Source organism: Schistocerca serialis, chromosome 3, assembly GCF_023864345.2.
Source record: "Schistocerca serialis cubense isolate TAMUIC-IGC-003099 chromosome 3, iqSchSeri2.2, whole genome shotgun sequence".
Lineage (NCBI taxonomy): Eukaryota > Metazoa > Arthropoda > Insecta > Orthoptera > Acrididae > Schistocerca > Schistocerca serialis.
This window is the reverse complement of record NC_064640.1, coordinates 1,058,548,061-1,058,575,496: the sequence shown is the minus strand read 5'-3', so window position 1 is coordinate 1,058,575,496 and position 27,436 is coordinate 1,058,548,061. Positions and strand designations below refer to the sequence as shown.

At 46.5% G+C, this 27,436-nt stretch overlaps 1 protein-coding gene across 1 annotated transcript in view; it reads right to left on the bottom strand.

Moving 5' to 3' along the window:
- Nucleotides 1-27,436, bottom strand: part of LOC126471387 (mediator of RNA polymerase II transcription subunit 12-like) — a 144,230-nt gene that overhangs the window by 39,347 nt on the left and 77,447 nt on the right. Inside the window, exons 3-5 of the mRNA XM_050099511.1 lie at nucleotides 16,715-17,864; nucleotides 15,443-16,665; nucleotides 8,727-9,170 (exon numbers count right to left, since the gene is read on the bottom strand). Coding sequence (XP_049955468.1) covers nucleotides 8,727-9,170; nucleotides 15,443-16,665; nucleotides 16,715-17,864 — 2,817 coding nt within the window. The remainder of the gene's footprint in view (nucleotides 1-8,726; nucleotides 9,171-15,442; nucleotides 16,666-16,714; nucleotides 17,865-27,436) is intronic.

The window sequence follows — 27,436 nt, the reverse complement described above, 5'->3', positions numbered from 1 at the left end:
AAGAGGGGGCGCAAAGATCGACCTTCTGAACGGAACAAGTTGTAAGTTTCTTGAGGAAAACCTCATGTCATGGTAGGTATAGCGAAAAAGTGAAGGTCAGAGTCTCAAATCTATAAAAACTAAGGCTCTGTCCACTAGTGGTGGGCAGTACTGTGTTCATAATGCACTATAATGTCAGAATACAGGAGATGCCATGGATATTTTATCCCACATTCAAACGAAAATAGGCGAATCAGAGCATTTAACATAACAACAAAAGGCTGACCTAGCTGATTTGCTAAATAAATATTCAAATGTCTTACCACGTAAGCCTGGCATCATCAAGGGGTACGAATATCATGCGCAGGTAGTCCCTTATCAGATGTATCCTAGGCGCAAACTAAGTTCACACAGCGCGCAGTGGCAACTGTAAATGGGAAATGCCTTTAGGTCACTCACACCAGTCACTGCGCCGACTACCAACTTCGTCTGCATATACAGTACTGTCATGTGACGTATTGCTTTCCCTGGGCCTAAGGAGAGGCGGTGGAATTTCTACTTAATTTAGCTTCATATATAGTATTAATAGTTATGATGGCATTTTGTAGTCAGTCCGGCAAATTTCTCTTCTAAAAATGAAAAAAAAACTTTTCTGACTTTAAAGCATGATTCTTCAAAGTTAAGTGAACTTCTTGTAATTATAGATAGTAAATATTTCTGTTTAATTCATGAGTCTCAGACAGATGATCGGCTGTACTAATCTCGTGGAATAATGTATATATGAAAATATATTTGTATAACAACTCATCAAGATTTGGACACAAGCTTTGAAGCAGTAGAGGTACGCTTTGTTTCATGGACTAACCACAGTGGCGTGTAAAGCTAGGAATTTTAAATATGTTCTGAACAGTACAATAGTTAATTCAAAATAATTTTGGAAAGTACTAATGTATGACAGAGATACATGGTATGGGAATGAATATTAAAATGTACACCATAAAATCACACTTTTACTGTAAGCACAGCCAGTATGGGTAAGATATACCAGCAAGCAAGAGAAATAAAAATCTTTTGCTATGCAAGCAAGGCACAAACCTGTAAATGCGTATGGCTTATGTTTAGCTTATTTTTACAAGCTTAGTTGCTAAGTTTTGGCAAGAACCAGTAATTATTTTTCTAGTGAATTTTTCTATATGAATAAAGTAAGCCCATACTATTAACAGAAAAATCTAGGAAATGAGTTCCTTATTGAATCTTGTCTATCTCGTAGTTACACAAAAGTTCTCTTTGTGTGTGTCTGGATGCCCACGTTTGATTCGCGCACGCGGCGAACGGTTTATTTACCCACTTTTTGCTCTGGTAATTTTAGCTTATTTCGTAGACACCGTAATTTCTATGCAAGTAAAGGTCGTATAGCGGTGCCCTGTACGAAAGGAAACAAGTTCTTCTTTTATGTAAGATATTTCACATGTAAACATCAACCAAGTAACTAAGTACATGACCGAATACTATGAGAATATATAAATCTTGTGACATAGCTCCACTGCTAAAATCGCAAGAGAGATATTAATATACAAATAATTCTAGTGTTGTATTACGCTTCACCTTGCGTGAGAACAAAATACTTGCACAGCAACTATTTGATTGTCAATGTACACAGAAACTCCTGAGAAAAGAGACACAACGATTCTGTATTCATTGCAGTTTAAAACCCACTGTGGAACTCAGCACACTTATTTAAGTGATACTGAAAGGCTGTGCAAGCATAAGCAAATAAAACATGTGAAAGCCCATAGTAGTACGTTAATCTGTACTCACCTCTGCTGCGTCGGATTATGGAGGTAATCGGATGAAGTATGCACGAACGCTTTTAACCAAGTGTATCTTCATAAGTGTTCTCGCACGGGACAACAAATAAACGCGTCTGGTAAACGTGGTACTAACAAAGCGAACTGATGTCTGCCGTTGTGGTATTCAGTAACAGTGCTTAACAAGTCCACTATTGTCACGTATGGTTGTGCTTGTTTAAAGTACAAAAACTTTAAAGACTGAATAAATAACCTGTGCCCTACGAGAACGCTAAACTACCGTTTGTCGTAGACAGTTTTGTAATATGATCAGCTAAGAGCTGAACTATGTGCAACATAGCATCGTTTATACAAAACAAATTAAGTGCAGCATCACAGAGACAAAACATTTGTTTTCCACTACACGGCGCTGAATAGAGTTTTCCTTGGCATATTTGTCTGGTCAGTTGTTTAATGTAGTTTATACGCAGTTTCTACTGTTCGTTCATTTCAAAGTGAGAACACAACCACCTCTGGCCGTAACAACGGCCTTGATACGCCTGGGCATTGAGTCAAACAGAGATTGGATGGCGTGTACAGGTACAGCTGCCCATGCAGCTTCAACACGATACCACAGTTCATCAAGCGTAGTGACTGGCGTATTGTGGCGAGCCAGTTGCTCGGCCACCATTGACCAGACGTTTTCAATTGGTGAGACATCTGGAGAATGTGCTGGCCGGGCAGCAGTCGAACATTTCCTGTACCCAGAGACGCCCTTACAGGACCTGCAACAAGCTGTCGTGCATTATAATGCTGAAATGTAGGGTTTCATAGGGATCGAATGAAGGGTACAGCTACGGGTCGTAACACATCTGAAATGTAACGTCCACTGTCCAAAGTGCCGTCAATGTGAACTAGAGGTGACAGAGACGTGTAACCAATGGCACCCCGTACCATCACGCCGGGTGATACGCCAGTATGGCGATGACGAATACACGCTTCCAATGTGCGTTCACTACGATGTCGCCAAACAGGGATGCGGCCATCATGATGCTGTAAACAGAACCTGGATTCACCCGAAAAAATGACGTATTGCCATTCGTGCACCCAGGTTCGTCGTTGAGTACACCATCGCAGGCGCTCCTGTCTGTGATGCAGCGTCAAGGGTAACCGTAGCCATGGTCTCCGAGCTGATAGTCCATGCTGCTTCAAACGTCGTCGAACTGTTCGTGGAGGAGGTTGTTGTCTTGCAAACGTCCCCATCTGTTGACTCTGTAACGGATGGTGCAGCCACATCTCGATCCCTGTCATGCGGGTAAGATGCCTGTCATGTCGACTCCTAGTGATACGAGGCCGTTGGGATCCAGCACGGCGTTCCGTATTACACTCCTGAACCCACCGATTCCATATTCTGCTAACAGCCATTGGATCTCGACCAACGCGAGCAGCAATGTCGCGATACGAGAAACCGCAATCGCTATAGGCTACAGTTTGACCTTTATCAAAGTCGGAAACGTGATGGTACACATTTCTCCTCCTGACACGAGGCATCACAACAACGTTTCACGAGGCAACGCCGGTTAACCGTTGTTTGTGTATGAGAAATCGGTTGGAAACTTTCCTCATGTCAGCCCGTTGTAGGTGTCGCCACCGGCGCCAACTTTGTGTGAATGCTCTGAAAAGCTAATCATTTGCATATCACAGCATCTTTTTCCTGTCGGTTATATTTCGCGTCTGTAGCACGTCATTTTCGTCGTGTAGCAATTTTAATGGCCAGTAGTGTAATTAATTTCATTTTCTCGTATTTTTTGCTTACGTTTGTCGTCTATGGTTTCCTCCCGCCCGTCGCAGACGGGTAAAACAGCCAACAATTTTCTTACCGTGACATACTGGGAAAACTATGCTTACCAGTTTTCTCCCAGAATATTCTCATTCACTATAAATTCAGAGAGAGAGGTGTGGGTTTCGTCACTACTCGGAGGTCCCAAAAGTCATGGGATACTTCCTAATATTGTCTCGGATCTCCTTCCGCCTGACGTAATGCAGCTATTGGATGTGACATGGACTCAACACGGTGTTCGAAGTCCCCTGCAGAAATAATTAGCCATGCTGCCTCTATAGACGCGCATAATTGCGGGAGTGTTGCCAGTGCAGGATTTTGTGCACGAACTGATCTATTTGTCCCCTAAATGGGATTCGTGTCAGGCGATCTGGGCAATCGAATCATTCGATCGAATTGTCCTGAATGTTCTTCAAATGAGTCACGAATAGTTGTGGCCCAATAACGTGGCGCATTGTCATCCATAGAAATTTTACCGTTATTTGGAACATGAAGTCAGTCAGTGGCTGCTGATCTGCAAGCAGCCAAACAACTCCATTTCCAGTCACTGATAGGTTCAGTTGGTCCTGAGGACCCAGTCCGTCCATGTAAACACAGCCTACACCGTTACACCAGCTTGCACAACGCCTTGTTGACAACTTGGGTCCGTGGGGCCTGTTCCATAGTCGAGTCCCACCATCATCTCTTACCAACTGAAATTGGGACTCATCCGACCACGACACAGTTTTCCAGTCCTTTAGAATCCAACCCAAATGGTCAAGAGTCCAGGAGAGGCGCTGCAGGCGATGTTGTGCTGTCAGAAAAGGCACCCGCATCGGTCGTCTGCTGCTGTAAACCATTAACTCCAAATTTCTCCGCACTGTGTCTAGCGGATACATTCGTCCTACGTCCCACATTGATTTCTGCGCTTATTTCACGGAATGTTGGTTGTCTGTTGGCACTGACAACTGTACGCAAATAGTGCTGCTCTCTGTCGTTAAGTGAAGGCTGTCGCCATTGCACTGTGCGTGATGAGAGGTAATGCCTGAAATGTGGTGTTCTCGGCACACTCTTGACACCGTGAATCGCGGAATATTGAATTTCCTAACGCTTTTCGGAGTGGATATCCCAAGCGTCTAGCTCAAATTACGCTCCAGTGTCAGTTAATTCCCGTCCTGTGACCATTATGAAATCTGTAACCTTCTCACATGAATCACCTGGCTACAAGTGACTGCTCCATCCATGCACTGTCCTTTTATACTTCATGTACGCGATACTACATCCACCTCTATATGTTGACATTGCTATCCATGACTTTTTTTTACCTCAATGTATCTTATCAGCCACAATGCATTACTATGCTGTTCACAGTAGTGTACCCGAATTCCTATTTTGTTATTCATTATTAAACCATTCCTGCTTTACCCATAGTTGCCTTTGTATTTATAACCCTTTATTCACCGGACCAGAAGCCCTCTTCCTCCTGCCACCAAACCTCACTAATTTCTACTATATCTATCCTCAACCTGTCCATTTCCTTTTTTAAATTTTCTAACCTACCTCCCAGATTAAGGGATCTGTTTCCACACTCCGATCCATAGAGAGCTATACAAACCGAAATATACAGCTTGTACATTTAATTGAAACTATCTGAACAGCATTACCCGCGATTACCTTCATTTTCATTGCACTCCCATCACTACGACTACTATATTTACTTGATGATTTAGCAGACGCAATAATCACAATAAAAACAATTGGACGACAATGATACTGAAGATAGGAATATCCTTGTTTCTCTTGATGACGTGAAGTAACAGCTTCGCTAATCTGATGTTCGGGCAACAATAGCTGGCTGCTAAGCGGTAACTGATCAGGATCATAGCTTGGCATCTTGTAATAGCGAGTGGCGCCTAGTTTTCTTAGTGTGTTCACTGTCGCCGCTACGTTTGCTCGCGTTGTCTGTCCGTGAGTGGCAGCAGCAGCAGCAGCAGCGCTTATCGATAGCGCTTACTGTGGTACCATCTTTGGAGCAGCCTTTAGTATTTCCGGGTCGTCGTGTGTCGAACAAGAGGAGTTGGGAGAGAGCAGCAGTGAGGTCTGGACAGCCAGTACTCGCCCGACCGCTCGCGACACACATCCACTGTCCGGCGGAAGGATGTGGTCGCGAGAGTGCACGGCCACGTCAAGGACCGGATCCAGCGAGGTTTAGTTGAATGGACCGTGATATTTTATTTGTGTGTGTGTGTGTGTGTGTGTGTGTGTGTGTGTGTGTGTGTGTGTGTGTGTGTGTGTGTGTGTGTGTGTGTGCGCGCGCGCGCGTGCGCCTGTCTCTGGCCGTCGAAGTGATCTCGTGGAAATAAGTTGCCAGTCGATGATTTATACTGGGATCTTTCCTGTACCTGACTTGAGTGGAGACGACCGTTGGTTGGTCGTTCGGTCGTCGCAGCGGACGACGTACATTAGGTGTTCCAACCACTTCTGTGCCGACTTGTAATTCGTCCATGTTGTTTCTTAGTGACTGGTTTTAGTATTGTGAGTTGTTGTCGGAATTGTTTTCCGGGCTCCGTGTGTATCTTGTGATCTTGTGGTTTTGAATGAGCAGTTGTTTTAATGCTGTCTGCGTACTGGATTTGGTGTCAGTGGGAGGGTGAACGGACATGAGGTCGTTAGGGGGGCGCAGCAGCGAGCAGGTGCGTGCAGCGCGGGGGCGAGCCGGGGTTGCTGGCGGCGTGCTGCCACTGCCGGATCGAGGAGGGGCGGCTGTGAGAGCGACGACTTCGTTGTACACCGAACCCTGGACGTTTGAGTGAAGAGTTAACTGCTAATGCAACCTTGACTATTCTGAGATCTCGACTTTGGCAGGCGGGTTGTTGCTCCCAGGGCCGCTGAGCCTGGCGGCAACGAGTGAAGTGTTGAGGCGGTGAAATATTGCAGCCGTCTTTCTCTATTTGTTATTCATCACTGAATTTAGTATTACTCTTATTAGTGAAGTACAAGCAGTGGCATCTTCTGCCTTGTGGCCGCTAACGCCCCAGTTACCTGCCCTGGAGGTTAGGGTACCTTTCCGGCAGTGTACCTTTCCTCGTCGCGTTGATGCTGTCCGACACGGCGTGTAGTTTGACAACCTCTTGTGTTGTACTGTGCGCATATATATATATATATATATATATATATATATATATATATATATATAAATTTGGGGGGGGTTTACGTTGGTCCTAGTGTTTCCTTCGCCCTTGGGTGTTTTGTGAAGACGTAGTGCTGTCTGTCTTCGCCCTTGCCTAAAAATATTCCATCGTTGTACCAGTGATTGGACGTTAGGCGCATTGGTTAGTCGGTCGGTCTACGCTTAATCTGCCCCTAGTTTGAGTAGTTTTAGTTGCTATCCTCTTGCGTCGCTACTACTCTTCACTGCCTGTCTCACCCTACCTTATGTTTGAATTACTTTCCCAGGCCGACCCTCGGAACACTTGCTGAGAACTGCTTGTCCTGATTCCTTAGATTGTGGTCTTTGTTTTAAGGATATTTGTAATTCACTAATTATTGTTGATGTGGCCTTCAGCCGAGCAATAATTTCACTTCTGATATGTCTGCGTAAGCAGAAGAAACTAACGATCAAAGTCCGAAAAGAATTTATTGGGCTGTTCAATTAACCAAAACAAATTCTCCAAGTATAACACCAACACACAAAAGTGATCCGTCTTCGAATCACAACTACATACAACAATAAGATAGAAAACAACTGAAATAATATCCTCCTAGTCTCCGCCAGAGACTTCTCCGATATACCGAGCCTAATCCAGAGATCAGCGAGAAGATCAAAGCCGGGCTGCCGCGGCGGCAGCCATCCACGTCTGCTGGCGGTCGATGAACTGCCGGTGTGTGGCCGAGCGCCGGCCTTTATAGCGCTTCGGCGGATGAGTACCTCGGAACTATTTTCCGTCACGTGGTTTGACGTGTGAAAATAGTTCCGGGATCTGCAGCGACCTCTTCCTTATGTTTATGTGGGCCGGTAGTGGCCCCTGGTGGCTGCTGGTGTCTTTGCTGTGGTGTTGGTGTTGTGGTTGTTGCTGTGGCCATTCATCAATACTGCCTGCCGGTCGTGTAGTGCTTCGGTGTGCCCGCGACGCGGGCAACCCGCGGCTGCAGGCTGTCAGTTTCGTTGCTGATGCTCTAGGCGCCGTTATGTCGGGTGGAGAAGGCCTCAGGAACTTCTTTGGTGATAAGGCCTTCAGCCGTGTTACAATAAGTTTTTTAAGCAAACTTGTTTTAAAAGCAACGTATTTATTTTAAAAGTGCAATTTGGAATTGTTCTTTTGACTTCTAATTCAGGCCTTCAGCCGTTTGTTGTTTGAGGTTATTGTTGGTGGCCTTCGGCCCTAAAATTGTGGATATTTTTTTCTGTGCTATCACACAGTCAGTCGTCTTTTTAAGAGATCGTTTTGAAATTTTAATTTCTATAAATAAAGTTTACGTATTTGTTGTGCAACTGAGAGTAACTGATTACGGCTCCATCCACAATCGTAACCTTATCCTGCTCCATTCTGAGAAACGAGCTCTCAAAATCCGCTGAGTTTCGATTGCGCCAAAAGTCGCACAAATCTGAAGGCTGTAAATTCAACTAAATACTTAAGGATTACAATTACAAATAACGCCCCTCAAACCTTCCTCTCTTGGCCTAAGCCGGCGGGTCCATGGGATCGCATTTATTTGCACTTCGCCGGCCCCTTCTTCAGCTACCAATGGCTTCTCGTCACCGATGCCTTTTCACGTTTTCCGTTCGTTATCCGTCGTACCAGCACCACTGCGGAAGCGACCCTCGCTGCTCTCAAGAAAGATTTTTCCTTGGAAGGGTTGCCGCTAACAATTGTTACCGATAACGGCCCTCAATTCCAGAGCCAGATATTCGCGACGTTTTGTTCTGCCAACGGCATCCAACATGTCCTCACTCCGCTCTTTCACCCGCAATCGAACGGCAAGGCCGAACGCCTCGTCCGGACATTTAAGGCCCAAATGTCAAAATATGCCTCCACCCACACTTTGGACGAGTCGCGGACATTGTTCCTCAGTTCCTATCGGTCGAGGCCCATCGGCTCCCGTAGTCCGGCTGAACTTCTGCATGGCCGGCAACCTCGTACCTTTGGCACCTCCTCCGGCCCGGACCCAAACAATGGGTTCCGACTGCACAGGCTCCCTTTGTTCCGGGATCCCTTATCTAGGCGCGACGTTTCGGCCCGAGAGCCGGATGGATTGAGGGGGTGATCGTCCAGCCGCAAGGCCGTCAGCTCTTTGATGTCCGCATTGCCGACAAAGTGGTCTGCCGGCACCGCAACCAACTCCAGCGCTGATATCAGGGTCTTCCCGGCAAACCGCTCTGCCGCCTTCTTCCGGCCGCCCGGATGTGATCTCTTCCGCCTGTGGTTGGCGTGCAGGGGTGCCAGACCCCATCTAGCAGCAACAGCAGTCATCTCCACAGCGGCTGCAGGCTCCACCGGCTCCTCCGCCGGCCCGACCGGCTGCGCCATCCGCCAGCGTTGACGATGCCCCCGTGACCTTGGTACCGCCGCCGCCGGTGTCGCAGCCTAGCCAGTGACGCCCACGCAGTCCACTTTTCGGGCAGCATCCCGCGGACGTCGATGAACCTATGCCCCTGGAACCATCGCGGCCGGCTTCCCCGCCTCTTCCACAACGCAGCTCTACCCGTCTGGCCTGCCACGCCGCGCCCTACTCTGCGGGGCCGAGTTTTCACCGCCTCCTACACGAGGCCGTCAAGACTGAGTAGGACGACGTCGCCCTCCTCTCCCCCGCCCCCCCCCCCGGAAGGGTGGTGTTAACTGTCTGCCATCGGGTTCCCCTAAATGGCAGGCAGCACCGCATAACAGCCACGCTATGTGGGGAAACAAACCAACAGGCGAAGACATCAGGTAAACACGTCAAAGATTCCAGTCGATTAATAGGAACCTTTCCTTGCAGAGGTCACCGCGAGATAGCCAGCCACAGATTCCTACACTGGGTTTCTATTGGCTCCAGCTCACTATATAGGCCCGGCCAGTCGAAGGAAGATCAGTCTTCGTCCGCATCTAATGGCAACCGCTATAGCAGAGTCTGTGAGAAGATATCACCAGAGCCGCTGTACTGCACCGCCGATCGAAGTACCAGTCGACCGAGAGGAACCACATCTGACTAGATCGTTTGACGTCTACATCTATTATACAGCCAGCTATTGTATTGTAGAAGTTACGTTCAATAAATGTTTAAATACTACAATGTACTAGCTTTCCAGCGTGTGTCTTTGTATTTCTATGGATCAGTCAAATAATGTTAGTAGAAATGATCAAACTCTGGTTTTCCACTGGTAAATATACGAGACTTACAGTGATCTCCCATATAGAAACAATATTGCAGAGTTTACTTTGTTTATACATCGTAATCACTTGTCTTCACTCAACATGGGAGTCCACCTGGCTGAAAATGAAGTCACCCATACAATTTCAGCATAACAAACTGGATTGCGAAATTATTTAACATCGACGATGCATTTCACCGCTTTGTGGCATCACCAGATTGTGTAAAAGAACCTATATATGTAATCCATCTGCCATAAAGCCATATAAAATGGAAAATGGACACAACAATGGCAGTAGCCCACAGATGTTTTAAAAGAATGATGGTAGGCGGTAGCAGAGCAAGCCTGTTTCTGATTGGTCTAGAGAAAAGGGGTTGGGAAAGGGAGTACTCGGCGCTAAATTTGTTAGCAACATTTATCTGCAAGGTCGTCGGTACATTACGACAGGTTTGCTGTGGCGGACTGTCCTCTCCCCCAGTGACTGAGTGCTATTTGTGGGAGCCACTAGGTCTCTTGCGTGTGCACAGATACGTATTGTTTAAATAACGCAAATTTCTGCTCCACACCTGGGGAGACGGTCTGGTGTAGTGTTAGGCAGACATGCAGTGTTCTCCCATTCGTGACTCTGTGGCCGCGACCGCACAGGGAGTTCGGTACCCTGCTGGCATTATCCAGTGAACACAGGGGAGGAGATCCTCGTCATCCAGGTATGTATTAGTAGCGTTCTTCGAATTTACACCGACGTGTTGGGATCTGTTTGCTTTTATATTACAGCGGGCAGGAGACTTTTCGGCCAAAACTGATACGGCAGCAGTGTCAGCCACCAGGCTGGAGATGACCACACCCCAACGTTCTCAGCAGTTGCTCCGCATGTTCGCGGTCATATTCCAAACAGCAGTTTCCGCGGCTATCCATCCACAGTTTGCAGTCAAAGGGGTAAGCTACCGTCAGCGAACTGATGTTCGCTGAGGTGGTTTCAGTTATTGGACGGTTGTATCTCTAGGTGCGTATTTGATAGCGCTGTACAGCGTCTGAAACAGTATCTTCCGTTGGAGGTATCGGTATTTTATTATGTCGTCACACAATATAGTAATGTAGTGGTGGTTTGGAAGGGGTTTGTCTATTGGAGTGTGGTATTTCTTATGTTACATACTTGGTTAGACATCTGTAGCGCTTATAGAAATTGCTATGACATAATTTCTACCAATACATTAGTTTCTAACACATACACGATGACGTCCCAAAAACACACACACACACACACACACACACACACACACACACACACACACACACACACACTAGTGATTGAGTGGTGACTTAGCAATGATAAATAAATAAGACCTATGCTTCGTTGTGATTGCCTGAGGGCATCAAGAAATTGACCAGACGTCGAAACAGTGGGGTGGATCTTGTGTGATTCGACGCAATAATTATAATTTAGGGAAGCCCGAAAAATTACGAAAATGGGCGAAAAATGCGTAAAATTGGGAAGATACCAAAAATATGGGAAATTAAGGAAAATTGCCGAAGAATTTTATAAATTAGAAATCCTTTCAGTACAGAGTACAACTGACTGGGCTCATGCAGTTCAGCTGTACCTGTTGTTGTTGTGGTCTTCAGTCCTGAGACTGGTTGGATGCAGCTCTCCATGCTAATCTATCCTGTTCAAGCTCCTTTATCTCCCAGTACCTACTGCAACCTACATCCTTCTGAATCTGCTTAGCGTATTCATCTCTTGGTCTCCCTCTACGATTTTTACCAACCACACTGCCCTCCAATGCTAAATTTGTGATCCCTTGATGCCTCAAAACATGTCCTACCAACCGATCCCTTCTTCTAGTCAAGTTGTGCCACAAACTTCTCTTCTCCCCAATCCTATTCAATACCTCCTCATTAGTTACGTGATCTACCCACCTTATCTTCAGCATTCTTCTGTAGCACCACATTTCGAAAGCTTCTATTCTCTTCTTGTCCAAACTAGTTATCGTCCATGTTTCACTTCCATACATGGCTACACTCCATACAAATACTTTCAGAAACGACTTCCTGACACTTAAATCTATACTCGATGTTAACAAATTCCTCTTCTTGAGAAACGCTTTCCTTGCCATTGCCAGTCTACATTTTATATCCTCTCTACTTCGACCATCATCGGTTATTTTACTCCATAAATAGCAAAACTCCTTTACTACTTTAAGTGTCTCATTTCCTAATCTAATTCCCTCAGCATCATCCGACTTAATTCGACTACATTCCATCATCCTCGTTTTGCTTTTGTTGATGTTCATCTTATATACTCCTTTCAAGACACTGTCCATTCCGTTCAACTGCTCTTCCAGGTCCTTTGCTGTCCCTGACAGAATTAAAATGTCGTTGGCAAATCTCAAAGTTTTTGTTTCTTCTCCATGGGTTTTAATCCTTACTCCAAATTTTTCTTTTGTTCTGCTGTTCAATTTGGAACACAACCTACAACCAGCTTAGAGACAGAAGTGACGACACTTTCTGCAGGACCTGACCATCATTTTGCAGGACAATGCTAAAGCACGTACAGTGCAAGATGTTACTGATTTGTTTGACTGATGGCGCTGCTAAGTGCTATGTCACCTACTGCACTCCGCTAATTTAAGCCCTTGTGAGTTCAACTCGATTTCTAAACTGAAAGAAACACTTAACGTCATTCGCTTCAGAACTGCTACAAATTCGTCCAGCAATAGACCGCGCCGCTCGAACTGTCAACACAACTGGCACTGCTAAGAGTATTCAAGCGATTTCCACATCGCTGGCAAACGGGTCATACACAATGCTGGTGACTACTTTGAAGGTCAGTCAAACTTTGAAACACAGGAGCTGTAAATAAATAGTTACCACTATTAAAGTTCCAACCCTTGTAGATGAGTTTTTATCATGGCTGGTTCCCCCAAGGCTATCAGTAGGGGTCTCGTTTCGATTTAGGTCTTTTAGTGCTCTGTCAAATTCTTCACGCAGTATCATATCTCCCATTTCATCTTCTTCTACGTCCTCTTTCGTTTCCACAATACTGTCCTCAAGTACACCGCCCCTTTAAAGACCCTCTATATACTCCTTCCCCGTTAATGTTTTCCCTTCTTTGCTTAGGATGGGTTTTCCATCTCAGCAATCATGATTATCATACAGGTGGTTCTCTTTCCTAAAAAGGGCTCCTTAATTTTCCTGTTGGCAGTATCTATCTTAATCATAGTGATGCATGCTTCTACATGCTTCTTACATTTGTCGTCTAGCCATCCCTGCTTAGCCATTTTGCACTTCCTGTCGATATCGTTTTTGAGACTTTGTATTCCTTTTTGCCTGCTTCATTTACTGCATTTTTGTATTCTCTCCTATCATCAATTACATTCAATATCTTTTATTATCCAAGAATTTCTACTAGCCCTCGTCTTTTTACCCGGTGCCTTCACTATTCCTTCTTTCAAAGCTACTCATTCTTCTTCCACTGTATTTCTTTCCTCTGTTATTGTCAATGGCTCACTAATACTCACTCTGAAACTCTCTATAACCTCTGTCTCGTTCAGTTTATGCTGGTTCCATCTCCATAAATTCCTACCTTTTTGCAGTTTCTTCAATTTTAATCTACAGTTCATAACCAATATATTGTGGTCAGAGACCACATCTGTCCCTGGAATTGTCTTAAAATTTAAAATCTGGTTGCTGAATCACTGTCGTACCATTACATAATCTATCTGAAACCTTCCAGTGTCTCCAGGCCTCTTCCATGTATAGCACCTTCTTTCATGATACTTAAACCAAATGTTAGCTACGATCAAGTTATGCTTTGTGCCAAATTCTGCCAGGTGGTTTCCCCTTTCATTCCTGACCCCCAATCCACATTCACCGACTGCTTCTCCTTCTCTTCCTTTTCTTACCAACGAATTCCTTTCCCCAATGACTATTAAATTTTCGTCTCCCTTGACTAGCTAAGTAATTCCTTTTATCGCATTATACATTTCTTCATGCTCTTAATCATCTGCAGTGGTAGTTGGCATATAACCTTGTACTGTGGTAGGTGTGGGCTTCATGTCCATCTCGGCTACAATAATAGGTTCACTATGTTCTTCGTAGTAGCTTATCCGCGTTCCTACTTTTTTATTCATTATTAAACCTACTCCTGCATTACCACGATTTGATTTTGTATTTATAACCCGTATTCACGAGACCAGAAGTCTTGTTCCTCCTGCCACTGAACTTCACTAATCCACAATATATCTGTTCCAGTCAAAACCCGTTTTTAGTTAGAATGCGTTCTTATTAGTTAAAACTAGTTTTTACTGTGCCACTTGGTCAAAACGCGTTTTGCCTAGTAAAAACTAGTTTTAACTGGCTTTCGCTTTTGACCAGCAGTAAATTCTAGTTGTAGCTAAGAGTATCAGTATCAACTAGTTTCAACTAGTAAGAACGCGTTCTAATTAAGCTACTGGTATACAGAACTAGTTTTCACTAAATTTATTTAGGGTCAAATATTAAAATAAAGAGCAACTGATTGAAATAAAAACACCTTTTTTGTATTGTGCAAAGTAATATTTATTGGAATATTGATCATACATCCAAACACTTCCAGATAGTGAAAACAAGAAGGCGCCGACACGGACAGTTCCAGGCGCCAAAACCCCCCGCCTGGGCAGCGCTTCAGCGGCCGACAATAGCCCAGCCCGCCAGTGGGCGCTTTTCGCCACAACAAACAACACGGTAGAGGGGCCAAGCACGTGCAGATCAGTTTGTACGTATTTATCATGTCAGATCTATATCAAGAATGGCGATGGAAAGAATAATTTGTGAGAAGGATGTCACAGACTGAAGAACACGACAAAAGAGGAAACCATTACAATGTTACGACAAAAGGATCTTACGATAAATTAGTGGACGGAACTGAAGAACCACAATAAGATAAGAAAAAGACACAGAAGCAGTACATAAGATTAAATCGATTCAAGGTTATTAATATTTGTGGGACCAGCAAGTCAGTGACAAGAAGAGAGCCTGTGGAGTCCTACTTACGTGTCGAAGAACTTTTCGACATTATTGAAGCAGCACATCAGGCCGTCGGTCATGGAGGTAGAGACAGATTAAACGTTGAAACTTCAAGAAAATACGAAAGCGTAACAGTGGACACGATACACATTTATCTGTCTATGTGTGAAACTTGTCAGCGCAAAAGGAGCATTAAGGAAAGGGGGCACATGTCGAAACCCATACTTCATTCAGAAATGAACAGTCGTTGCCATGTTGATCTGATCGACATCCAGACTCCCCCCTGCGGGTTCGGGGGTTAGAATAGGCCCGCGGTATTCATGCCTGTCGTAAGATGCGACAAAAAGGAGTCCATCCCCCTCAAGGGGGTAGTTAGCGCCTGCGTCCAGAGACGGACGGTTCCACGACCTATAATTGTGGTATTTTCGGTATTTCACTTCTCGTTTCTTCCTTCCTTTAGTTGGTTCCTTTCTTTGCTCTTCTCCATCTCACTGTCTTCCTTACTCTCTCCCTTGCCTTCTTCTCCCTTGCCTTCTTCTCCCTTGCCTTCTTCTCCCTTGCCTTCTTCTCCCTTGCCTTCTTCTCCCTTGCCTTCTTCTCCCTTGCCTTCTTCTCCCTTGCCTTCTTCTCCCTTGCCTTCTTCTCCCTTGCCTTCTTCTCCCTTGCCTTCTTCTCCCTTGCCTTCTTCTCCCTTGCCTTCTTCTCCCTTGCCTTCTTCTCCCTTGCCTTCTTCTCCCTTGCCTTCTTCTCCCTTGCCTTCTTCTCCCTTGCCTTCTTCTCCCTTGCCTTCTTCTCCCTTGCCTTCTTCTCCCTTGCCTTCTTCTCCCTTGCCTTCTTCTCCCTTGCCTTCTTCTCCCTTGCCTTCTTCTCCCTTGCCTTCTTCTCCCTTGCCTTCTTCTCCCTTGCCTTCTTCTCCCTTGCCCTCTTCTCCCTTGCCCTCTTCTCCCTTGCCCTCTTCTCCCTTGCCCTCTTCTCCCTTGCCCTCTTCTCCCTTGCCCTCTTCTCCCTTGCCCTCTTCTCCCTTGCCTTCTTCTCCCTTGCCTTCTTCTCCCTTGCCTTCTTCTCCCTTGCCTTCTTCTCCCTTGCCTTCTTCTCCCTTGCCTTCTTCTCCCTTGCCTTCTTCTCCCTTGCCTTCTTCTCCCTTGCCTTCTTCTCCCTTGCCTTCTTCTCCCTTGCCTTCTTCTCCCTTGCCTTCTTCTCCCTTGCCTTCTTCTCCCTTGCCTTCTTCTCCCTTGCCTTCTTCTCCCTTGCCTTCTTCTCCCTTGCCTTCTTCTCCCTTGCCTTCTTCTCCCTTGCCTTCTTCTCCCTTGCCTTCTTCTCCCTTGCCTTCTTCTCCCTTGCCTTCTTCTCCCTTGCCTTCTTCTCCCTTGCCTTCTTCTCCCTTGCCTTCTTCTCCCTTGCCTTCTTCTCCCTTGCCTTCTTCTCCCTTGCCCTCTTCTCCCTTGCCTTCTTCTCCCTTGCCCTCTTCTCCCTTGCCCTCTTCTCCCTTGCCCTCTTCTCCCTTGCCCTCTTCTCCCTTGCCCTCTTCTCCCTTGCCCTCTTCTCCCTTGCCCTCTTCTCCCTTGCCCTCTTCTCCCTTGCCCTCTTCTCCCTTGCCCTCTTCTCCCTTGCCCTCTTCTCCCTTGCCCTCTTCTCCCTTGCCCTCTTCTCCCTTGCCCTCTTCTCCCTTGCCCTCTTCTCCCTTGCCCTCTTCTCCCTTGCCCTCTTCTCCCTTGCCCTCTTCTCCCTTGCCCTCTTCTCCCTTGCCCTCTTCTCCCTTGCCCTCTTCTCCCTTGCCCTCTTCTCCCTTGCCCTCTTCTCCCTTGCCCTCTTCTCCCTTGCCCTCTTCTCCCTTGCCCTCTTCTCCCTTGCCCTCTTCTCCCTTGCCCTCTTCTCCCTTGCCCTCTTCTCCCTTGCCCTCTTCTCCCTTGCCCTCTTCTCCCTTGCCCTCTTCTCCCTTGCCCTCTTCTCCCTTGCCCTCTTCTCCCTTGCCCTCTTCTCCCTTGCCCTCTTCTCCCTTGCCCTCTTCTCCCTTGCCCTCTTCTCCCTTGCCCTCTTCTCCCTTGCCCTCTTCTCCCTTGCCCTCTTCTCCCTTGCCCTCTTCTCCCTTGCCCTCTTCTCCCTTGCCCTCTTCTCCCTTGCCCTCTTCTCCCTTGCCCTCTTCTCCCTTGCCCTCTTCTCCCTTGCCCTCTTCTCCCTTGCCCTCTTCTCCCTTGCCCTCTTCTCCCTTGCCCTCTTCTCCCTTGCCCTCTTCTCCCTTGCCCTCTTCTCCCTTGCCCTCTTCTCCCTTGCCCTCTTCTCCCTTGCCCTCTTCTCCCTTGCCCTCTTCTCCCTTGCCCTCTTCTCCCTTGCCCTCTTCTCCCTTGCCCTCTTCTCCCTTGCCCTCTTCTCCCTTGCCCTCTTCTCCCTTGCCCTCTTCTCCCTTGCCCTCTTCTCCCTTGCCCTCTTCTCCCTTGCCCTCTTCTCCCTTGCCCTCTTCTCCCTTGCCCTCTTCTCCCTTGCCCTCTTCTCCCTTGCCCTCTTCTCCCTTGCCCTCTTCTCCCTTGCCCTCTTCTCCCTTGCCCTCTTCTCCCTTGCCCTCTTCTCCCTTGCCCTCTTCTCCCTTGCCCTCTTCTCCCTTGCCCTCTTCTCCCTTGCCCTCTTCTCCCTTGCCCTCTTCTCCCTTGCCCTCTTCTCCCTTGCCCTCTTCTCCCTTGCCCTCTTCTCCCTTGCCCTCTTCTCCCTTGCCCTCTTCTCCCTTGCCCTCTTCTCCCTTGCCCTCTTCTCCCTTGCCCTCTTCTCCCTTGCCCTCTTCTCCCTTGCCCTCTTCTCCCTTGCCCTCTTCTCCCTTGCCCTCTTCTCCCTTGCCCTCTTCTCCCTTGCCCTCTTCTCCCTTGCCCTCTTCTCCCTTGCCCTCTTCTCCCTTGCCCTCTTCTCCCTTGCCCTCTTCTCCCTTGCCCTCTTCTCCCTTGCCCTCTTCTCCCTTGCCCTCTTCTCCCTTGCCCTCTTCGCCCCTGCCCTCTTCGCCCCTGCCCCCTCGTTTGAGACAGTCTGTCCTCTCTCTCTCTTCCTTCCTCCCTGTGCGCGCCTGAAGGCCGTCCCACGCGTTCGCACGCATAGCCGATGACGGGGTAACATGTAATTACCCACCCTGGGTAGACAAGTAAGGCACGCACGTACCCCCTGGTAAAGACCAGGCCAAAGGAGGTTTGATTGCGTGAGCTGATACCTTCTGACCATGCCGATTGGTCCATCCGTCTGTTTCTCGGGAGGTGTGACCTGAGGTGTAAACATTCACCTAAGGCGGGAGTGCCCTCTGAGAGGGTCCCCATAAGGAAGAAGCGCACCATCGGAGACGCTGGCAATCATGGGGGATTCCTCCGCAATGGATTTCTCTTTTTCTCTCTCGACTTCTGCCCACAAACGGAAACATGACCAGCCAACAGTGACAAAAGTACTACCGCCTGCCCCACAGTTCTTCGTCGTTTCTCGATCTGAGGATGGAAAGGATTTTTCCTCTGTCAACCCTTTCGTTATCCAGAAGGTCGTAGATGCCATAGCCGGTACTGTTAAGTGTTGTACAAGGTTGTGTAATGGTACCTTGATACTAGAAACTGAGAGCGCCTTTCAGGCACAGAAATTGCTTCGAGCCACACTCCTGTACACGTTCCCTGTCCGGGTGGAGGCTCACTGAACTTTGGTATTCGTCTCGTGGTGTGGTCTATACTAGATCTCTTGAGGGATTGACTGACGAGGAGATTCAGTCTTTCCTCGCTGAGCAGGGCGTGACGGCTGTCCATAGGGTCATGAAAAGGGTCAACAAAGACCTTGTACCGACCCGGACACTTTTCTTGACCTTTGACAGTGTTCAGCTGCCATCGCGCATCAAAGCGGGCTACGAGGTTATTTCTGTTCGCCCCTATGTCCCGACACCTACGCGCTGCTACCAGTGTCAGCGTTTCAATCACACTCACCAGTCTTGTTCCAATGCGGCTAAATGTCACTTGTGGCAGGGATGCCCATGAGGGTGACTGTCCACCTCCGTCTCCTCATTGTGTGAACTGTCAGGGTGACCATGCAGCGTCCTCCCGTGACTGTCCCATCTATAAGGAAGAACAATGTATCCAAGAAATTCGGGTCAAAGAGACAGTGTCCACCTCAGCTGCTCGCAAGCTATTTGCTAGTAGGAAGCCCACATTGCTCCCAGCGGGTAAATACAGTACAGACCTCGCCTCTCCACGGACTACCAGGGAGGTGGCAACCCAGACATGCGATCTGACCTTCAGCACCACGGTCGTCCGTTCGGCCAGTGCTAAGATCGCGCGGTCGACGTCTCCTCTTCCTCCCATCACCCCAAAGACACAAGCACCTTCATCAGCTTCTGCTAAGGCGAAGACCCAGAAGTCAGATGCATGGGCCTTCAAGAAGGAACCGTCACGTGCAGACTTCCTATGTACCTCGACCTCCCAGCCATCGACCAGTACTTCCACCAAACGACCTTCCAAGAAGGCTCATAGGAAGCACAGTTCTCCTTCTCCGCCGCGGCGCATTTCTCCTCCTGCACCACCCAGCGGTTGCCGCCCCAGGCCGTCATCCATTTCGCCTGGCCGCACCGCTGGTAGCCAAACATCTGGCCGTTCACCAGCAGAGGAAGCTCCCCCTCCCGGCTATCTTACCAAAATGGCCGATGAACCTATAGAACCAATGGACGATGACTGTCCGCCTACTGATAGCGGCGGCAGTGCTCGCTCGAAGCCAGGCCCTCAGCAGCCTTCGAGGTGACCCCTTCTTTCATCTTCCTTTTCTTCTTACGATGGCACTTATTCACTGGAATATTCGCAGCATTCGCTCCAACCGAGAGGACTTGAAGTTGCTGCTCCACTTGCACCGTCTGCTCGTCGTAGCCCTCCAGGAAACGAAGCTACGCCCATGCGATCAAATTGCCTTGGCACACTACACCTCTGTGCGTTTTGACCTACCCCCTGTGGTAGGTAGCACAGCTCATGGAGGGGTTATGTTTCTGGTCCGGGATATTTACTACGATCGCATCACGTTGCACACCGGCCTGCAGGCAGTTGCCATCCGCATTACTCTCCCCACTTTTACATTCTCCATTTGTACCGTTTACACTCCATCGTCATCTGCCGTTACCAGGGCAGACATGATGCAACTTATTTCTCAGCTACCTGCACCATTTTTGTTAACTGGAGACTTCAATGCCCACCATGCCCTTTGGGGCTCTCCAGCATCCTGCCCGAGGGGCTCCCTGTTAGCAGACCTTTTCAACCAGCTCAATCTTGTCTGCCTCAATACTGGCGCCCCTACTATTCTTTCGGACACATCTCACACCTATTCCTATTTAGACCTCTCTATATGTACTCCCCAACTTGCACGCCGGTTTGAGTGGTACGCCCTTTCTGATACATATTCTAGCGACCACTTCCCGTGTGTTATCCATCTCCTGCAGCATACCCCCTCTCCATGCTCCTCAAGTTGGACCATCTCCAAGGCAGACTGGGGGCTCTTCTCTTCCAGGGCGACCTTTCAGGATCAAACCTTCACAAGCTGCGATCGTCAGGTTGCACACCTCACGGAAGTCATTCTCGCTGCTGCTGAATATTCCATCCCTCATCCTACCTCTTCTCCACGTCGCGTGCCGGTCCCCTGGTGGACCGCAGCATGTAGAGACGCTTTACGTGCTCGTCGACGTGCTTTACGCACCTTTAAATGCCACCCCACAGTGGCGAATTGTATCAATTATAAACGATTACGTGCTCAGTGTCGTGGTATTATTAAAGAAAGCAAGAAAGCCAGCTGGGCTGCTTTCACAAGCACCTTCAACAGTTTTACTCCTTCTTCTGTTGTCTGGGGTAGCCTGCGCCGGCTATCTGGCACTAAGGTCCACTCACCAGTTTCTGGCTTGACGGTCGCGAATGACGTCCTTGTGGCCCCTGAGGATGTCTCCAATGCCTTCGGGCGCTTTTTCGCAGAGGTTTCGAGCTCCGATCATTACCACCCTGCCTTCTTCCCCCGCAAACGGGCAGAGGAGGCTAGGCCACCTTACTTCCGCTCCTCGAATCGTGAAAGTTATAATGCCCCATTCACCATGCGGGAACTCGAAAACGCACTTGGCCGATCACGGTCCTCCGCTCCAGGGCCTGATTCAGATGCTGAAGAACCTTTCTCCTGCGGGTAAAGGTTTTCTTCTTCGTACATACAATCGCATCTGGATTGAGGGACATGTTCCCGCATGCTGGCACGAGTCTATTGTTGTCCCGATTCCTAAGCCGGGGAAGGACAAGCACTTGCCTTCCAGTAATCGACCTCTCTCGCTTACCAGCTGTGTCTGTAAAGTGATGGAGCGAATGGTTAACTCCCGATTGGTTTGGCTGCTCGAGTCTCGACGCCTACTTACCAATGTACAATGTGGATTTCGTAGGCGCCTCTCTGCTGTTGACCATCTGGTTACCTTGTCGACCTTCATTATGAATAACTTCTTGCGGAAGCGCCCGACCGCGGCTGTGTTCTTTGATTTGGAAAAGGCTTACGACACCTGTTGGAGGGCGGGCATTCTCCGCACCATGTATACATGGGGCCTTCGTGGTCGCCTCCCTCTTTTTATTCTTTCCTTTTTAATGGATCGACAGTTCAGGGTACGTGTGGGTTCTGTCCTGTCAGACACCTTTCGCCAGGAGAATGGGGTGCCACAGGGCTCAGTTTTGAGCGTCGCTCTCTTCGCCATCGCGATCAATCCAATAATGGATTGCCTCCCAGCTGATGTATCAGGCTCCCTTTTTGTGGACGATTTTACCATCTATTGCAGCGCACAGTGTACACGTGTCCTGGAGCGCTGTCTTCAGCGTTCTCTTGACCGTCTTTACTCCTGGAGTGTCGCCAATGGCTTCCGTTTTTCTGCCGAGAAGACGGTCTGTATTAACTTATGGCGCTACAAAGAGTTTCTCCCACCGTCCTTACGACTCGGTCCCGTTGCTCTCCCAGTCATGGAGACAACCAAATTTTTAGGCCTTACATTTGACAGGAACCTTAGCTGGTCTCCACATGTGTCATATTTGGCCGCCCGTTGTACCCGTTCTTTAAATGTCCTCCGTGTTCTCAGTGGTATGTCGTGGGGAGCGGATCGAACCGTCCTATTTCGTCTATATCGGTCGATGGTCCGCTCCAAGCTGGATTATGGGAGCTTCGTATACTCCTCTGCACGGCCATCCATCTTAAGCCACCTCAACTCCATACAACATCGTGGTTTACGACTTGCGATCAGAGCATTTATACTAGTCCCGTAGAGAGTCTTCATGCTGACGCTGGCGAATTGCCACTCACCTACCGGCGCGATATACTGCTTTGTCGGTATGCCTGTTGGCTACTGTCAATGCCCAACCATCCGTCTTATCGTTCCTTTTTTGACGACTCTCTCGACCGTCAATACGGGTTGTATGTCTCTGCCCTGCTACCCCCTGGAGTTCGCTTTCGTCGCCTCCAACACCTTAATTTTTCACTCCCTGCAACCTTTCGAGTGGGCGAGAGCCACACGCCACCTTGGCTCCAGGCTCAGGTCCGTGTTCACCTTGACCTCAGCTCGCTCCCAAAAGAGGTTACCCCCGGTTCGGTCTACCACTCCCGTTTTGTGGAACTTCGTTCGAAGTTTATCAATAGGACTTTCATTTATACAGATGGCTCTAAGACCAATGACGGGGTTGGGTGTTCTTTTATTGTAGGGGCACAAAGTTTCAAATACCAGCTCCATGGCCATTGTTCGGTCTTCACAGCTGAGCTCTTTGCCCTCTACCAGGCTGTTCTTTACATCTGCCACCACCGACATTCTGCTTATGTCATCTGCTCCGACTCCCTGAGCGCCATCCAGAGCCTCAGTGATCTGTATCCGGTTCACCCTTTCGTGCACCGGATCCAACGCTCTCTTCGGCAGCTGGTGGATGTCGGTTCTCCGGTTAGCTTTATGTGGGTCCCTGACCATGTCGGTATCCCTGGGAACGAAGCTGCAGATGCCGCGCCCAAGGCTGCGGTCCTCCAGCCTCAGACAGCTTCTTGTTGTGTCCCTTCATCAGATTTTATCAGGGTTATTTGTCGGCGCATTTTATCGCTGTGGCATGCCGATTGGGCTGCCCTTACAGCCAACAAGCTTCGGGCCTTGAAACCACTTCCCCTGGCTTGGACGTCCTCCTCACGCCCTTCTCGGCGGGAGGAGGTAGTTTTGGCCCGGTTAAGAATTGAACACTACCGGTTCAGCCATCGCCATCTGCTGACGGCTGCGCCGGCGCCGTTCTGCCCATGTGGGCAATTGCTGACGGTCCGCCACATTTTACTGTCCTGTCCGGATTTTAACGCCCTGCGTCTCGATCTTAACCTGCCATGTACTTTAGATGCCGTTTTAGCGGATGACCCACGAGCAGCTGCTCGTGTTCTTCGTTTTATCAATTTGACAAACCTCACTAAGGACATTTGATGCTGTTTTTTAATCCTATGCCTGTCAGTCTGTCTTTTATCGTGTTTTCCCTTTTAGTTGTTGTTTTAAACTTGTGCCTCGCGGTGCATTCTTAACGTCATCAGGGCGCTAATGACCATTGAAGTTGTGCGCCCTAAAACCACAAAAAAAACCCTGTAAAAGATAGCCTGTCTACGTAGTGCGTGACGTCACAAGATGGCTACACACAAAGTCCCTTCTTCAACAGTTTCACGGAACAGTGCTTGTGAATAGTCGTTCGGCGAGTTTCGCGTCAGTTTACTATTATAGTGAATGGTGTTCCTGCGTTAGTGTACGTGATTTGGTTGTTTAGTTTCTGTGCACTAAACTGGTGATCTGTTTTTCTTGCCTGTGAAAATTTCGTTGCCTGCAAAATGCCGTATCGTTGTTGTGTGCCGAATTGTAGTGGAAATTACGACGGTGGACCAAAAGTAACCGTGTTTAAATTTCCGGAGGATGAAGCAACGAGGAAGAAATGGTTGTCAAGTATTCGCAGAGATAACTTCACTCCTTCAAGTTCAAGAGTAAGTATTTATTTTCTTTATTTCATAAGAGGTTAAGTGTGCTAACAAAGAATAGGCACTTATGCAGTAAGGAAGGTCAGCGACATTTTGACTAATATATCAGATCTTAACTGAATAAGTGCCGAAGAAAATAGCGTTTCATTTTCTTGCTGGTAATTGTACAGTTTAGCTGGTATAGGTTATATGAATTCTGTATTCTGCAAGTTCAACCAGTATAGCCTAAGCACAGTCATACTTACGTAGTTAAATATCTCAGTATATCTTTATACTTACTGTTTATGCTGCCTGTTAGGAATAAAAGTCGGTTTATAATTAAGTACGTGCACTTAAGATACAGACGACTTTCGATGTATTCTGCTTCTGTATTTAGTGTTTCTTTTTGCTGTAAAAGTCTTTAGGAAGTTGCCTGTTCAAATACAAGTAATGCGGTGTACCCAGAAATTGAAAATGAAGTAAAAACAGTGTCTCAGTCGCTTGTTGTTAATAAATTATTGGTGGGAATTTGAAGTCATTGCAAGGAATGTTACTATTAGGGAATATAGTAGGCTTTAGACTTAACAGTGAACCATAGACAGGAAAAATGAATGAGTACATAAATGGATTAACAGGCCATCACAAAATGCAAAGGGAGAAACTGTGAAAACATATAAAAAATACTTGTTGATTTTACAAATTCTTACTTTTTGGTTCTGGAATTTCAGATACATGCCAGTGGCCTACACAGCTGTCTTATAGATACACAGCTAAAGTACTTGAAAGCAATTGTGTGCTCATGTTTAGCCTAATAGGTAGCACATAAGTGGCAATGTATTAGTTCATCATACTGTCAGTTTTTATGTAAGTTATGAACTGATATCAAAAGCAAAACAGTGTCTGATAAAAAGCACTACCTTTAAGTATTTCATAGTTCGAAAGGTTACACAGTGTTGACAATTACTTTGTATTATTCTGTTACTGTGTCACAGTTGCTTCTATGGATTACACCTGTGTGAGTTTGGTGTCATCATGCTTTCTTGTGCCTGAGGGGTGGGGGTGTGTGTGTGTGTGTGTGTGTGTGTGTGTGTGTGTGTGTGTGTGTGTGTGTGTGTGTGTGTGTGTGTGTGTGTGTGTGTGTGGGGGGGGTGGGGGGGGGGAATAGAGCAAGACATTATGCAAAAATCCCACCCCTCTTGTGAATATATGAGCTTCAAGGCTAAATTATAAAAAAAATGTCACTGTTATTGAATTATGCTACAAACATTAGTCAATGTTTGTAATTTTTGATGGGGAAAGTACTTTCTTCATTTCACCATCTCTTTAAGAGCTTGTTGCCATGAGATGTAACTGCATGTGTTTTGATATTGTAGTGTTATTGTTTTATAGAGTTACTATGCCATGGCCACATTTATCGCTTGAGTATTCTTCTGCATTTTAGTTGGGAGTCTATTTGTATTTTAGAACTAGAAACTAACTTTATATTCATAAATTATTTTCACACTATTAATATTGTCATCACATTCAGTTGTAAGCACCTTTTTCATTTTTTATTCATTTTTAATTACAGGTATGTCATGTTCACTTCCACAAGGATGATGTTATTTGGGAAACACAAATTTTGGATGAAAGGACTGTTCAGTTATTAAGAGCCCCCCTACTCAAACCACGTTTGAGACCAGATGCAGTTCCATCACTACTCCCAAACTGTCCTTCGTACCTTTCAAAGGAAGAAAGTAGACGTGAAGGGCCATAGGAGAAAAAGCAAAGGCTTGAAAATGAGCAGTTAGCTGCAGCGTTACAATATAGTTCAGCATCATAGAAGGACTATGAAAACAATTTCAGCTTCAGTTCTTTAGAAGAGTTGATGTTGCGTACGAAGGAAGTGGATTTGCCCAACGAGTGGAGTGTGATCGAAAAACACAGTGATTTTGTTTGTTTTTTAAAGATAAGAAATCCAGCACCATTAATCACACATTCTGTCGTTATAGATAGTAATTTAAATGATTCATTGTTTAAGAAAGATGTACAAATTAAGACATTAGGAAAAAGATCTTTTCCTGTAATTGTAACCAATATCCATGAAATTGTCAGTGTACTGCAGGAGTTTTCAGGCACAGATTGTGGGCACTCAGAAACTTCTATAGATAGTATTGTAGAGATAGTGAAAGACAGAGTAGGAGTGCTGAAAGACAGTTTACAGGAGAGTGAAAAGGAGATGGTAGACTTTATATATGAACAAGTTAGTCTCTTAAATGTAAAGAAATTTAATCATAGGTTTAGTTCTACATTTATCATACTGTGTTGTTTGCTATTTTCAATTTCATCTCATGCTTACAATTTTTTACGTAGCAGCTCATTAATGAAAATGAAAATGCCACATCCAAGCACTCTGCGTAGTATCTGCAGCAAATTTAACGTGAATCCATCTCACGAAAGGCTTGGGGGAAGTAATTCCCTGTCCTATGCAAGACAGAAATTTCAATACTTGAACAGCGATGATGTCAATGTTGTTTTGAGTGTAGATGAAATTCATCTAAATTCTTATTTGGAATATAAAGGAGGTAGTGTTTTGGGCATGTCATATAACTCTGAATGTGCTGCAAATTCAGCATTTGTATTTATGTTGCAGAGTGTCAAGTCTTTGTACAGGGATGTTGTTCACATTTTACCAGTGAAAACCATTTCATCTAATGCATTATACGATGTGCTACTGGCCGTAATAAATGGCCTTGAACTAATAGGCTATAGGGTTTTTTGTGTGGTAACTGACAACAACAAAATCAATAGCAAAACCATGTCAATGTTTTCTCTGGATAAAGCTATTAATATAGTTTTTAAACATCCATCTGATCCTAATCGCCCACTTTTCTTTTTAATTGATGTCATTCACATTGTTAAATGAATAAGAAATGTGTGGCTGAACCAAAAAAATTATGGTAAAGATATGTTTTATCCTCAGTTTCCAGTTAGAAAAGAAGTGGAAGAAAATAAGTTTTCTGTAGCTTCTTTTAAAACACTGAAACAGATTTATGACATACATTCCAGTTGTTTAGTAAAATATTGTCACACATTGTCTCTCAAATCACTTTGCCCTACATCATTAGAAAAACAGAGTATGAAACTAGTGCTGCAGATATTCAATCGACATGTCAGAAGGCCTTGAGGTAGCTAGTGATAAATTTGATTTGAGACATGCACCATCAACAGCCGAATACATTCGAATAATAACAAAATGGTTTGATGTCGTTGTTGTTGTTGTGGTCTTCAGTCCTGAGACTGGTTTGATGCAGCTCTCCATGCTACTCTATCCTGTGCAAGCTTCTTCATCTCCCAGTACCTACTGCAACCTACATCTTTCTGAATCTGCTTAGTGTATTCATCTCTTGGTCTCCCCCTACGATTTTTACCGTCCACGCTGCCCTCCAATACTAAATTGGTGATCCCTTGATGCCTCAGAACATGTCCTACCAACCGATCCCTTCTTCTGGTCAGGTTGTGCCACAAACTTCTCTTCTCCCCAATCCTATTCAATACTTCCTCATT